The sequence below is a fragment of the Gopherus evgoodei genome, chromosome 4 (genome assembly GCF_007399415.2).
Source record: "Gopherus evgoodei ecotype Sinaloan lineage chromosome 4, rGopEvg1_v1.p, whole genome shotgun sequence".
Lineage (NCBI taxonomy): Eukaryota > Metazoa > Chordata > Testudines > Testudinidae > Gopherus > Gopherus evgoodei.
In genome coordinates this window covers 108,065,793-108,080,851 of record NC_044325.1, presented here as the reverse complement: position 1 = coordinate 108,080,851, position 15,059 = coordinate 108,065,793, and the positions used below count along the sequence as shown (strand labels likewise).

At 44.0% G+C, this 15,059-nt stretch overlaps 1 protein-coding gene and 1 long non-coding RNA gene across 4 annotated transcripts in view; one reads left to right on the top strand and one right to left on the bottom strand.

The window, feature by feature from the left end:
- LOC115650466 overlaps positions 1-9,474 on the bottom strand; it is a 31,781-nt gene extending 22,307 nt beyond the window's left edge. For 2 of the 3 annotated variants that reach the window (XM_030560486.1, XM_030560488.1), the window contains exons 1-2: positions 8,820-9,474; positions 23-376 (exon numbers count right to left, since the gene is read on the bottom strand). In XM_030560486.1, coding sequence (XP_030416346.1) covers positions 23-376; positions 8,820-8,895 — 430 coding nt within the window. In that variant the 5' untranslated portion in view covers positions 8,896-9,474. Of the gene's footprint in view, positions 1-22; positions 377-2,104; positions 2,160-8,819 lie in introns of all 3 variants that reach the window. The other variant, XM_030560487.1, reaches the window with a different exon arrangement.
- LOC115650471 lies at positions 4,581-10,722 on the top strand. The gene is made up of 2 exons (XR_004000102.1): positions 4,581-8,510; positions 10,488-10,722. It is a non-coding gene; the product is annotated as an uncharacterized LOC115650471 (long non-coding RNA).
- Positions 10,723-15,059: the final 4,337 nt, after the last annotated feature.

The window sequence follows — 15,059 nt, the reverse complement described above, 5'->3', positions numbered from 1 at the left end:
ATGCTACAATAAAATCACTTACCAACTACCTCTAAAACAGCTGTTCCCTGAGCACCAAAAGGGGTGACAGTAACTTGGCAGATATATGTTCCTGCTTCCTTAAACTGTATCTGTGGTAGAGAGAGTGCAGCATTTCCTCTTCTCAGGTCACTGTCAGACATACTGGCTCCATTTCTATGGGGAATATGGTCTCCTGTGAGAAATGTGAATACTTCCTCTTTTTGGTCTGCTCTCGGAGTCTTAAGATACCAGGTAACTCCCACATTCTTGATATCCAGTTCTTCTGTACTGTACCCAGAGATCGTGCATGGTATGGAGATGTTATCATTCAGTAACACTATTTGTGGCATGCTTCCCATCAGCACTTGAAGAGTTTCTTCGAAAAGAGAAAGTATATACTTTGAGCAATACATCCTAAAGGCAAGGTTCCTTTTAAAGCAGTTATTTGGCTGAAGGATCATTCAATATTTCAGTAGCCTTTTTCCGCACCCATAACCCTTTATAACTTCTGTCTATGGTAATCAAATGAAAGCTTTCTTTCCTAAATTGATAATTGCTTTTATTTGAACGAAATAATAGAGATAACACAGGCTAGTTGGGCGGCCCAGGTCCTTAAGAACTAAAGTGCATAGAGAGACTGAATGACTTGCCCATGGCCAAGCAGGCAGTCAGCTGTGGAGCAAAGAACTTAACCTAGTTGAGTCCCAAGCTAATGCCCTCAGCACTAGTCTCAGTGCTGCAGTCAGAAGCCATTTGTCCATCTCCTCTAAAGGAAAAACTGTGCTGCTTGGTCCCCATCACCACTGGGGTGAGGGGAAGAGGGACACAATACCACTAATTCCTTGTCATAGAATTATAGAAGTGTAAGACTAGGAAGGGACCACAGTAGTTCAGTCCCCTGCACTTAAGGAAGGAATAAGTAATAACTAAATTTGTCTAATCCAGTAGTTCTGAACCCGCAGCCCACAAGCCACTTGCGGCCCAATCAGCACACAGCTGTGGCCCATGTGACATCCTCAGAGTCATACAGGTAGTTTATATATTGTGTGGATGCGGCCCATATAACACATAGAGAGCTGCATATGTGGCCCACAATGGTAAATAGGTTAAGAACCACTGGTCTGATCTGTTCTTGACCTCCAAAAATGGACATTCCTCAACCTCCTTCAGCAATTTGTTACTGTGCTTAACTACCATGACAGGAAGCTTTCCACAATGTCCAACCTAAACTTCCCTTACCTCAATTTAAGCCCATTGCTTCTTATCCTATCCTTGAGGTTAAGGAGAACAATTTTTCATCCTCATCCTTGTAACCACCTTTTATATACTTGAAAACTTATCATGCCCCCTGTCATGGTATGCACCCCCACTCTGAACCTTAGCGTCCAAAAGATGGGGTACCAGCATGAATTCCTCTAAGCTTAATTACCAGCTTAGATCTTGTAGTGCTGCCACCAACCAGGAATTGCAGTGCCTGGTACACTCTGGTCCCTCCAAAACCTTCCCAGGGGACCCCAAGACCCAGACCCCCTGGATCTTAAAACAAGGAGGAATTGACTATCCCCCCCTCCCCCCTTTCTCCCTCTTAGACTTTCCCTCCCTGGGTCATCTGGAGAGGCTTCACCAACTCACTGGTGAAACAAGATCCAAATTCCTTGAATCTTAACACAAGGGAAAATAAACCCTTCCCCCACCGTGTCCTCTCCCAGGCTTTCCCTCCCTGGGCTATCCTGGAGAGATAGACAGATTCAAGCTCCATGAATCTAAAACAAAGGGAAATTCGCCTTCCCCCCCCTCCTTTCGCCCAACCACTCCCTGGTGAGTTTAGACTCAATTCCCTTGAGTCTTAACAAGGGGGAAAAATCAATCAGTTTTTTTAAAAGAAAAGCTTTTAATAAAAGAAAGAAAAAGTAAAAATTGTCTCTGTAAAATTAAGATGGAAAATGTTACAGGGTCTTTCAGCTTATAGACACCAGGGAGAATCCTCCTCCCAGCACAAATACAAATTGCAACAGAGATACAATCCTTCCAGCAAAATACACATTTGCAAATAAAGAAAACAAACAAAAAAAAAGACTAAACCGCCTTTCTAACTGGTACTTACTAAATTGAACAGAAGATTGGAGAGTCTGTATACCTGTCTGGTCCCTCTGAGATCCCTGAGAGAACAGAGAACAAAGAAAGAAGCACAAAACAAAGACTTCCCTCCACTGAGATTTGAAAGTATCTTGTCTCCTGATTGGTCCTCTGGCCAGGTGTTAGCCAGGTTTACTGGACTTGTTAACCCTTTACTATCTGTTTATGACACCCCCCTCAGTCTTATCTTCTCCAGACTACAAAAACTCAAGTTTTTCCAAAAGCAAAGAGTTCTGTGTCACCTTATAGACTAACAGATGTATTGGAGCATGAGCTTTTGTGGGTGAATACCCGCTTCGTCAGATGCAAGTGGTGCATCCAACAAAGTGGGTATTCACCCATGAAAGCTCATGCTCCAATATGTATGATAATCTATAAGGTGCTACAGAACTCTTTGCTGCTTTTACAGATCCAGACTAACACGGCTAGCCCTCTGATAATCTTTTTCAATCTTTCTTCATAGGTCATATTTTTTAGGCCTATAATCATTTTTGTTGCTCTCCTCTGGACTTTCTCCAATATGTCCACATTTTTCCTGAAATTTGGCTCCCAAAACTGGACTCAATACTCCAGTTGAGGCCTAATCAGCACAGAGTAGAGCAGAAGAATTACTTCTTGTATCTTGCTTACAACACTCCTGCTAACACATCCCAGAATGATGTTTGCTTTTCTTTTTTGCAACAGTGTTACACTGTTGACTCACAGTTAACTTGTGATCCATTATGACTCCCAGATCCCTTTGGCAGTACTCCTTCCTAGGTAGACATTTCCCGTTTTGTGTGTGTGCAACTGATAGTTCCTTCCTAAATGGAGTACTTAGGGTGACCAGACAGCAAATGTGAAAAATCAGGATGGGGGTGAGGGGTAACAGGAGCCTATATAAGAAAAAGACTCAAAAATCAGGACTGTCCCTATAAAATTGGGACATCTGGTCACCCTAGGAGTACTTTGCATTTGTCCTTATTGAATTTCATCCTATTTACTTCAGACCATTTTTCAACTTTGTCCAGATCATTTTGAATTTTAATCCTGTCCTCCAAAGCACTTGCAACCCCTCTGAGCTTGATATTGTCCACAAACTTAACAAGTGTACTCTTTATGTCATTATCTAAATCATTGATGAAGATATTGAACAGAGCTGGACCAAGAACTGATCCCTTCAGGACCCCACTCAGTATGTCCTTCCAGCATGATGGAGAACCTTGACAACTATTCTCTAGGAATGGTCTTCCTGCCACTTATGCACCCACCTTATAATAGCTCCATCTAGGCTATATTTCCCTAGTTTGTTTATCAGAAGGTCTTGTGAGACAGTTATCAAAAGCCTTACTAAAGTCAAGATATATCACATCGACCACTTTCCACCATCCGCAAGGCTTGTTACCCTGTCAAAAAAAACTATTAGATTGGTTTGATATGATTTGTTCTTGCCAAATCCATATTAACTGTTATTTAGTTATCTTCTAGGTATTTCCATTATCTTGCTGGGTACTGAAGTTAAGATGACTGATCTGTAATTCCCCAGGGTGTCCTTATTCCTATTTTTATAGATTGTCATTATATTTGCCCTCTTTTAGCTCTCTGGAATTTCTCCCATCTTCCATAAGTGTTCAAAGATAATCACTAATGTCTCTGATATCTCCTCAGGCAGCTCCTTGAGTATTCTAGTATGTATTTCATCAGGCCTTGCTGACCTGAAAACATGTAACTTGTCTAAGTATTTTTTAACTTGTTCTTTCCCTATTTTAGCCTCAGATCATACCTCATTTTCACTGGCATTCACTATGTTAGATGACCAATTGCTACTAACCTTTCTGGTGAAAACAGAAACAAAAAAAGCATTTAGCATTTCCACATTTTTTGTTGTTGTCTTTCCCACTCATTAATAATAGGTTACCCTATGCCTGATCTTCCTCTTGCTTCTAACGTATTTGTAGAATGTTTTCTTGTTACCCTTTATGTCTCCACCTAGTTTAATCTAATTTGGTGCCCTGGTCTTTCTAATTTTATCCCTACATGCTTGTGTTGTGTGTTTTGTTTTATTTTTTATTCATCCTATGTAATTTGACCTAGTTTTCACTTTTTTTAGGAATCCTTTTTTATTTTTTTGAGGCTAATTAAGTTGTCCTGGTTAAGCCAGGGTGGTCTCTTGCCATATTTCCTATCTTTCCTATGCAGTGGGATAGTTTACTCATGCACCCTAAATAACGTCGATTTGAGACAGTTGGCAATTTTTCAAACTATTTTTCCCTTAGACTTGTTTCCCATGGGATCCTACCTACCAACTCCCAGAGTTTGCCAAAGTCTGTCTTCTGGAAATCCATTATCTTTTTTCTGCTGTTTTCCCTCCTACCATTCCTTGGAATCATGAACTCATCATTTCATGATCACTTTCAGCCAAGCTGCCTTCCAATTTCAAATTCTCAACCAGTTCCTCCCTATTTGTCAAAATCAAATATAGAACAGCCTCTCCCTTGGAGCTTTCTCCACCTTCTGAAATAAAAAATTCTCCCTTCCCTTTGAGGAGACAGATGAATGATAAATACAGATAGATTTCATGCAAGAATCTATCTTTGGAAACATCTCAGAATTCCACAGCCTGTTTCAAAATAGCCAGGGAAGAACTCCAGGATCTCCATAATAATCTCAATCTTGGGCAAATCTAAATGACAACAGTAATAGAAAGGATGTCTCCATATACACATTTTTTGCTTGGCTGCCTATGGGCCTGCTTGGGGACCCTGTTTCCATTCAAGTACATTTCTGTTCTTGTCTCTATTTGCTGCATTCTTTACACACAGGATGATGTAATGCAGCATCACCAAATAATACAGAGAACTGCGACATCAGCCTCTCAAATTGGTGACCTCCACCTAAGTCTTGTGCATTCACATTTGGTTCACTGTTGTTGATTTTCAACTTCTTGAGCTCAGGCAGTTTAACTGCTCACATACCAGGACCTTCGGGAATCCTTGTATGACACTACAGAGAGTGAAGAGATGACAAGAGATGGCATGTGCTGAGCCTGAGGAAGGTTACCAGAGAATAGAGTGGAGGTTGTGTCACTTTCTTACTGTACTCATTGCATTGACAGGACCTGCACTGATCATTGGAGGTCTGGTAATAGTTTCGAGAATTTAATTAAAGCAGAATCCTGAAGCAGTGGGGAACCCACCATACCTATAAAAGCAGCAAAGACCTTATAGACTACCAGACGTATTGGAGCATGAGCTTTCGTGAGTGATGCATGCCATACCTATGCAGCCCAACTGCACCATACAGTTATGGAGGCAACTTCAGCAGATGTGGAGGGGGAAACTCCTCCCTAATGGGTGGCCAATTAATTCATCCGCACCCCTACCCAGAGGCAGAATGATTCCTGCACCCTGCTGGTAGTGGTGGAAGTAGGATATCAGCAAGGCAATGCATATTTATAGCGCCATGATGTGTGTGATAATGTGTTGGTTTCTTCCCACTGCCTCCAAAGGAACTTTAAAAGGAATGTTCTCCCCAATGCAGGTCTTTCAGCTGACTGCACTGAAAGGGAGCTGGCAACCAGAAGAGGTGAAGAGGTGGAGAAGTAGAAGGATATTACAAAACAAAAGAAAAAGAAAAATATTTTACAATATAGGGATCTTGGTCCCATCCTCCATACCACAGCAGGTAGCTGTGCAATACTGCAGCCTAAGTAATGGAGAGGGGCCAGGATATTTGGGAGCTCATTAGAGAGGCAAAAAGTCGATTTATGTGAGCTCCTCTTCCCTTCCCAAACAATTCCCCTACTTGCACCTGTGAAGAAGGGGTGAGATGTTCCTGCACTAAGGCAACTGTTGTGGGATAAATCCCAGTTATATGGCAGTGAGGGATTACCCCATCCATGCCCCAAGGATCTGGTCCAACAGGAATAGCTGGCATCCTTTTACAAGCCTATTTTTAGTGGTTATGCAGAGTATGTCTGCACTGCAAATGAAAAATGTGATTGTAGCACATGTAAGCATACCTGTGGTAACTTTAATATAGCTAATACGAATAACAGTGAAGTGTAGACATGTTGGCATGGCTTTCCGCATGGGCTAGCAACAACAGTACATACCCAGAGTCCCTGAAGAGCTTGTACTTGGGTTTCTGGCACAGGCTTCAGCATGGTCTAGCAACCCAAGTATTTTGTCATTTATACTTCCTGAAATTTCAGTTACTTATTCATTAAGAAGCAATTATACTATGTAGGTTTGGGGTCTTGCTTGGGTCTATATTGCTACAAAACTTTTCTTTGTTTCATTCTATATATCCTTTATTTTGGTGAAATTTCTAAAAATGTAAACTTACGTTGATTTTTTTTAATTAGCCTTTGAATAAAGAATTGAGAGCCTTGAACAAGAAACCAACTTCAGCTTTGAGTTAGGGGGGAGGATAACTGATTCCAAAGGTGAAAGTAACTTAAGAGACTTACTGGTACACAGGGTGGCCAGGGTCCTGAACAAGGTGTGGGGGCAGCTCAATCAGAAATGATGGGGATGGGGCCAGACTACCCCAGCCAGCCCTTCAGCACAGCCCAGCGGTGATTTAAAGGGCCTGGGGCTCCCAACCACAACCAGCGCTGGCCCAAAGCTCCGGCACTGATTTAAAGGGTAGCAGTTGCTGGGAGCCCCAGGCCCTTTAAATCACCGCTGGAGCCCCATGGTAGCAGTAGCAGCGGCTGGGAGCCCCAGGGCAGCGATTTAAAGGGCTAGGGGCTATGGCTGCTCCTGGGTGCCCCATGCCCTTTTAAATTGCTGTGCCCCGGGGAAGCTGCCCCCTGCCAGTACAGATGGCTGTGTACCAGCTCTTACCGGTACGCCATACCAGATCGGACCGGCTTACTTTCACCTCTGACTGATTCTGAGATAACAGGAAAATGCCCCTAAAACTAGTATTTCCTGAAGAGATGCAGCAATTTATCATTCAGGGCTAGTTGACACTAGAAGCACGGCACTACAGTGGAACAGCTGCACCAATGCCGTTGCACCGCTGTAGTGTGGCTGGTGAAGATGCTCTATGACAATGGAAGAGAGCATTTCCATTGGCATAATCACTCCATCTCTGTGAGAAGAAGTAGCTATGTCAGTGAAAGAAGCTCTCCTGCTGACATAGCACTGTCCACACTGGCACTTAGGCCGGTGTAACTTTCGTCACTATGGGGTGTGAATTATTCACGCCCCGGCGCAACAGATGTTATACTGAAGTAAGCTGTAGCATAGACCAAGCCTCCCTAATGATTCTTTCTTTCTATAGTGATGTGAGCCAATATGGTGCTATGCACTGGCATGGAGGGTAAGTCTTAGTCAAAAAACCTGAATCTACTAGAAGGGAAGTAGACAGATTCTTTCTTTGGTTGTTGTTTTTTTTGTTTGTTTATCTGAACTGAGTGTTTCCATCTTGAACAGTCAACCCAGCAACAGACCAGCATGAGTGTGTTGATATTGCAATCCTTCATGTGCTCTTGCCTATTTAAAAAGAGTACCAGCCTAGAGGTATACAGCTTAAGTGGCAATAGCTTGTCCCAGACTCCAGTCCAACCAACTTATTTTTTTTATTTATATATAATGAGCTGTGCTAAAATTAGTTAAAGAACCCTGGGACTCATTTATATGAGCTGTACTCTTTGAATAAGGTCAATTTTGCATTTAAAGACTGATCTTGTATTTACATAGTGCCGTTCATATAAATAAGTCCCCAGGTGTTTTTAACTAATTTAAGAACAGCTGATTGTACAAATTACCGATAGAGGCAAATAAGGTGACCAGACAGCAATTGTGGAAAAATTGGCAGGGGGGCAGAGGTTAATAGGAGTCTATAAAAGAAAAAGACCCAAAAATCAGGACTGTCCCTATGAAACCAGACATTTGGTCACCCTAGAGGGAAATCACTTTGCTCACCATGTAGCCAACTGTGTGGTTAACCACAACTGACTAATAGCACACAGCAACCTACACAACTCTAGGGTATAGAACAGGACGCACAGCAGCAGCTACCTCCTTGAAAATACAAGGGGAATATAGGCTGGTAGTGGCTTGAGAGCTAATTAGGTTAGACCTACCGCTCAAACTCTTGTCATGAGAGCATAACAATAATTAATAAACAGTGTAAAGAAGCACCCTGGTACCAGTCAGAGTGGGGATTGTCACTGACTCACTAGCGCCACCTCCCCACCGGGCTCAGCCTGCAGTTGTGACATTTTAAACGAATGGCCCTTTGTGAGTTAAATTAAACGTCCGGTTTAAACAAACAGCCAGGCGCAGGGTAACCCTTGAGCCCCAGGAAGAGGCTAGATCGGATTGGCAAACAGAGGCGGGGGAGCTCTGGGGAGGCCGGGCCCAGCCAGGGAATCGGAACAGGTACAGAATTAAACCAGACACCAGCTGTGCCAGGCAAACTGACCCCTGCAACGAGAGTGCGGAGCCCCTCAAACCCTCCCCATCCCACCCCGCTCCAGGGTGTGCGCGGGTGGGACCAGCGCCCCGCACAGTCCCGCGGCTCCTGCTACCTCTCCAGGCTCAGGACGCCAGTGACTCTGCCCCCCCCCATACCCCCTTGCCCAGGGGCACCCGCAGCTTGGCCCGATTCTGTACCGGGGCCGCGAGCAACTCTTATTGCCGTGGCCCGCGGATCTCCCTCCCGGCCGCCCCCCGCTGAGCCTTGTTCACCTGCCAGCTGGAGCAGGCCGCCGAGAGCCAGGAGCGGCAGGCACCGCTGCCCAGCGGAGGCCCCTACCCACGCCATGGCCCGCGGCCGATCCAGCCAGGGGGCGGTGGTCGCTCTGCTCGGTCTGCCCCGGATCTGAGCTCTGTGTCAGTCTGGCTGGCAAGGGGACGTTGTTTCGCTTTTACTTTCTCTCTCTGGTATCCTTAGCCCCAAGAAGGCGCGGTGCCTGTAGCCTGGGGACGGGGTAGGAGCTGACAGGCAGCATGGCTTGTACTTTGTACAAGGAAACACCAGGCATCGTCTGACTTTGCGTTTGTGTGTCCCTCACCCAAACACTAAAGGCTGGGAAATATTTCTTTTTAAAAGCCATGACCAACCAGCTTCCACCCCCCACCCCTAGAAAAGTGTGAAACCTGACAGAAAGGGTCACCCAGAGAGAAATGAAGGAAACTTGTAGCTGCTAGGCTACTGATAGCCTCTCTCTGGGAGACGAAAAATAGTCCAAAACTAGAGAAATGGCTTAAAAATGTGGGAGGTTGTTATGGAAAAATAATGCACCAGTTACATACCCAGCAAATTAGACATATGACAAATAGGTATTTAGTTACCATTTATTCAATACTCTAAATACACTCACCTGCAAAAAAAACCCAGCACATCTGTCCATTATTCTTGAATATTAACATTCCATAGACTCACTGGTTTGAGAAATACTGTAAATCAGAAATTTCAACTCCATTTGGTGAGATTACCAGAACAACATGTCCTGGGTAGTGTGAGGAGAATGGTAGTTGCAAACCCAGTTGGGGGAGAATTCTGATTATTATATTCCAGTATAAGGTTTCTCTAAACAAAGCTCACTGTTGTGGTGATTATCATTTGTCCCTGATATTTACATGGCAATGGTTTGTAAATAGATTATTGTGCGAAACCAATGTTTACTAAAGCCAAGATGCATTGCAATTATTTAAAAATGTACTGTATATAATACTTGTCCCTTAGTGCACCCCTACACTGCTGGAGGAAGACAGAAACAGCAGCCCTGTAGCTAAGAGGAGGCATGAGAGGCCACTTCCCCCTGGAAATCTCTTTCCCCACCTCTCCTGTAGAAATAAGATGTGTTCCAATTTTTTCCCCGCAGTTTCTGCCTGTTTCCTCAGATAAATTATAATAGTCCTAAAGCTCAGAGTTGTAGTCACAATTCCAGTAGCCCATGAAGGGTGTGTTATTGACTATGTTTCAGCTAAGTGAGTGTGGTGACTGCATTATGTTGCTGCTATAATAAAAGACACCGGTAAGAAAGTGTGTACAGAAACTGCATCTGCAGGAAGGCATCCAAGGTACATGAAGCGGCAGAATGGGGACATAGGGCTCTGTGCTGGAGTTTCTACAACCAGACCCTGCCTACCTGTTTGAAGGGGGGAGAAGAGAGGAGAGAGTTCCTTTCAAACTGAGAGAGAGGAAAAAGCTCCTTTTGGAGTGTGTAAGAGAGCATTGATGGGCTGGCCAGAACTGGAATGCTCCTGTAGCATCCAGAAGAGACCTCAGATGAGCTGTACACTGTGACTGTGACATAACTGCAGAGCCAAGGAGAATCCCTAGAGTGGCTGGCAACAGTATTGTGAGTACCATTTCTGTTAAAGCTGAAAAAGCCTTTTGTTTTCTTATAGGATGTATGCACACCCTGGCAATGCTGGTGGAATGGGAGCTGCCATGGACTTTATAGCAAATCTGGATTTTGCAATTGGAAAAATCCATTTGTGACACTTAGGGTCTAGACACTCCAAAGGGAGATCTGAGGGTCTGATTCCCAAAGAATGTGCAATTGAATTAACTAGTTGTATACAATATTGCTGTTAAAACTTGTCAAGCAAAGTCTCTTATGAAAATTTGTAACATGCTGAACCTGTTGGTTATTGTGAGATATGTATACAAACTTTGGTTATGAGTTTATATATTTGTGTATATAAACCCATGCTCATAATTTGTGCTGCAACATTCAGCTACACTTCACTGTAGGGAGGTGAAACAATCAGACAGACAGGGGCCACCTCCCCAACCAGACAAGACTAGCCACAAGTACTTAGCATTGTGCAATCCAGAAAAGAGAAGGGGGGACCATTAACATTAATGGGGAAAGCATTGAAGCAACTTGAAACTGAAAAGAAAACCTTAGTCATGGAAAACTGAAAAAGAAGAGAATTCCCCTCCTTTCCTATCCTCCTTCCACAAATAACCATGAATCACCTTGCCAAGGGAGAAAAACCTTTTAAAAAGAGGCTCTTCTGCACCTATAAAAAATCCCGTATCATGAGGAAAGCTCCAAAACTTGATGTGGTAGATCCAACATACAAAACATTTACTGAGTTTATGATTTCAGTTTATTCATTTGCTCAATAACTGAATTATTAATTGATTATGATATTTATTTTACCATAACTTCATTTTAGAGGTGCCACAATTGCTGCTTTGGTCTCACCCTCAAAAATTGAAAGAAAGAGGTACTATTTAAAAACCTTTGCAAAATACTGATAGTCCACTCAGCCACAAAAAAACCATTCCATTTGAATTTTGTTTCTTTTTCACTGTTAATAAGTCTGATAGACATGGCTGGATTTGTAAACACAAGTTAAGATAGAATTTTCTTTCATCTTAAGAAAATCCTCAGAAACAACATGTCTTGGGTGGTGTAATGAGGCTCATAGCTACCCCACTGCACTCCTTTTTGGTCAAATATGGCACTCCATATGCTCCTTACCTCAGTTTCCTCCAAAGGTGGGACCCCTCTGCCTTCACCTCATGGGTTGGCATAGGCAAACTAGCTTAGCCTTCTGGACAAGAAACTTAAATTTAACCTCTTCTGGGGTAAGAAGTCAACTAAATGTCCAAACAAACAAAAGGTTCTTCCACCACCACCCACCCTCCCAGGGATGTCCTCAGCCCAATTTCTCAGCTCCTTCTGGGCTATCTTTAAGTTTTTCTCTGCTTTGTTAGAGCACTGAGTTCCAGGCTGTCTTCCTTGGAGTCAGTCCCTCTGACAGTGTACCAGTTGCTGGAGTTCCCTACTTCCTGCAGATCCTACTTCAGGACTTTCCATAAGAGCCTGACTGCTTCTTGTAGTTCCTCTCTCTGAGGGTACATCTATCTACACTGCAAAACAAACAAACAAACAAAAAAACCCTACAGCAGTGAATCTCTCTCACATCCTGAGTCTACAGACTCAGGCTCCTGTTATGGCACTAAAAATAGCTGTGTAGATATTCTCCCTCCAGCTTTGAAACTCAGGGAGAGAGGGGTGAGTTTCAGAGTCTGAGCGGGAATGTCTACATAGCTATTTTTAGCACTGTGGTGCAAGCTTGAGTCTGTAGACTTAGGCTCTCAGACTCACTGCCGCAGGGTGCAACATAGCAGGGGCAGCTCCAGGCACCAGCATGCCAAGCGCGTACCTGGGGCAACAAGCCGCCGGAGGCAGCCTGCTAGTCGCCGTGAGGGCAGCAGTCAGGCTGCCTTTGGCAGCATGCCTGCGGGAGGTCCGCCGGTCCCGTGGCTTCGGTGGCAATTCTGCAGCGGGGACGCCGAAGGCATGGGACCGGTGGACCTCCCGCAGGCATGCCACCGAATCCGCGATACCAGCGGACCTCCCGCAGTTGTCCCGCTGAAAGCTACCTGCCTGCGGTGCTTGGGGCAGCAAAATACATAGAGCTGCCCCTGAGGATAGACATACATATAGTTCTCTCAGCCCTTATAGGCTATGTCTACACTACATTGTAAATCCATGTCAATGGGATCCAGGCTTGTGGCCCTGGTGTTTTGAAGCCCAAACTTGAGGATTCACTCTGCATTGTAAACCTGGATTGACAATTTCTGGACTCAAGTCTCATTGCCATGCTAATGTGTCCATACTGCACTATGCAGACTGGTTTGGTTCCGTAGCTTGAACTGTGTCCATATTGCAAAATGACAGGGCTTAGACCCAAGTCACAATGGGACTCGGCCTCTGACCTACCCCTTAGCAGGACTGGGATCCAGAGTGCTTGCTGACCCAAACCAGACCGATTTGTGTGTGGACAGAAAGGGGATCTTGGGCTTAAACCTGAGTCAGAGCCCAGGCTTAGGATATGTTTACATTGTAAAAATAAACCCTCAGCAGCGAGTCTCTGAGCCCAGGTCAACTGATAAGCTCTGGGGCTTGTGCTACAGGGCTAAAATTAGCCATGTTGATTGTCAGACTCAGGCTGCAATTGGGCTCCAAGACCCTCTCCAGTGACTGTATTAGACACCTGCATCCCATGTAACTTCAGGGGACTGCCTGACATGGTGACTCAGTTACTTGTCCATGGTGACAAATACAGCTATAGTGGAGCCCAAACCTGTCCTGCCTGTGCAGAGGATGCCATTTTGTTGAGCACAGCTGCACAGTGTGATCTCCCATGCATTGTATGCGTGAGGTCACACTGCATGGAGGACACCATTTTGCTCAACAAGAGGTAGGGGCCCCGGAATTGAACTTTGCACGGAGCCCCCATGGAACAAATGCTGCCCCCTCTGCCAGAGCCCAGTCTCCAGCTAGAGCCCAAACATCTTCACTGCTATTTTTAGCCCCATAGCACAAGCCCTATGAGCCCAAATCAGTTGGCCCCAGCTCTCAGACTTGCTGTCATGAGTCTTTTTTCACAGTGTCCAGGTACCTATAACGTGCAGGGTAAACATACCATTTGACATCCCGGTGTTCATCAAGCTCTCACCTGGCCTCATTAGTCCCCACCCCATCTTCTCAGGTTGGGAGGCAACTGATTATGGCACAGGCAGGACTGGCCCCAATGCCCTTTACAGAGGCAATCACCCACATGGTAATATCCCATCACATACAAAAATGTGATTAATATATCCTTAAATAAAAAGCCTATGACAGTGATTTGTACACTTGTTAAAATGTCTGAAATAACCCATTCTAAAACATAAGAAATGCTACTTATGCTTATAACATTGTTTGCTCCAGGCCCAGCGGAGTGCTAATCCCAAATCAGCCCAGAACCAAGGCTTTCTAGAGAGGACCATGGGAATTGTCGGCTGTAGCAAGGCATTCTGGGAAGAAGTGCCTGGAGTTCCAAGAAAGGAGCCTTCCCTCAGAGCAGTAAAAGACTTAGAAACAGCAGGCTCGTCTCGTGGGTTTCTCTAGAAGGAGCTTGGGCAGCGACTAAAGGTGTGTTAGAGAAAGTATGTGCCAAAAGAGAGGAGAATAGGGCTGGTGGGTTTTATTTTTGTTTGAGGACTGGAGGGACTTTATTTAGCAAGTGCCTTTGAGATGAAGAAGGTGACTTGTGTACTGAGGCAGGGCTTGTGGAAAGCCTAGGGTTAGCATTTGCTTCCTATTGGGGGTCAGGGTTCAAGTACAGGGAGGTGACTTGTTTTGCTGGATTTTTGTGACCAGGCTGGCTGTTTGTTATTGGAACTTTGCTACCTCAGAAGGGTGAAGCTTAGTTTTGGTTTGAGGGCTAAACCACTGCTACAGAAAATGGAAACTGAGGCAAGAGCTCCATCACCAGAGGAGGAGGTAAGAGCTCTGTAACAATACTGTTACGTATTTACATATTTTAGACATTTAAAGACCCTCACTGTTATTATCCAGACTGCAATCTAAGTGAATGCTGAAGAGAAAGTAAATGTATTTCCAAGTTTCCAAAGCATTAACACATTGACTTCAATATTTATCTTCTCACTGTAAAACATTTAGTGGTGCACAAAGTCCTTGCTCAGAAACACTTTCAGTAAAAATAACAAATATGCAGCATGAGGAAAAATTGAACCTAGAAATATTATAGTGTGGTAACAAAAGAAAATGCTCTTTTTAAAAAATACAAACTGCTTTAAAAATTGCTAATTAAATTCCTTTTGTGAAATTCAGCTTATTTGCAATGTTATTTTCCAACCCTCTGTTTTATTGCAGCTGGGCTATTTCTTGGTCTACGAATGACATTTGTATATGTTTTTTAGTGAGAGTGTTGGATGATGTGTTGTATGGACAAGAAAGGTGTTTTGGGCCCAGGAGAGACAGCATTGTTTCAAAACCCTTCTTCACTTATTCAGCATTAAACAATTAATTGTGGTTCTGGGTTTGCATCTGCTACTGCAGACAAACTCCCATTGCAACATCCAGCTAATAAATACATTTTAATAGCTTATTAATTGCACATGTTAAAGCATTTGAAACTTAAAAAGTAACACTTCCATTTTAACAACCT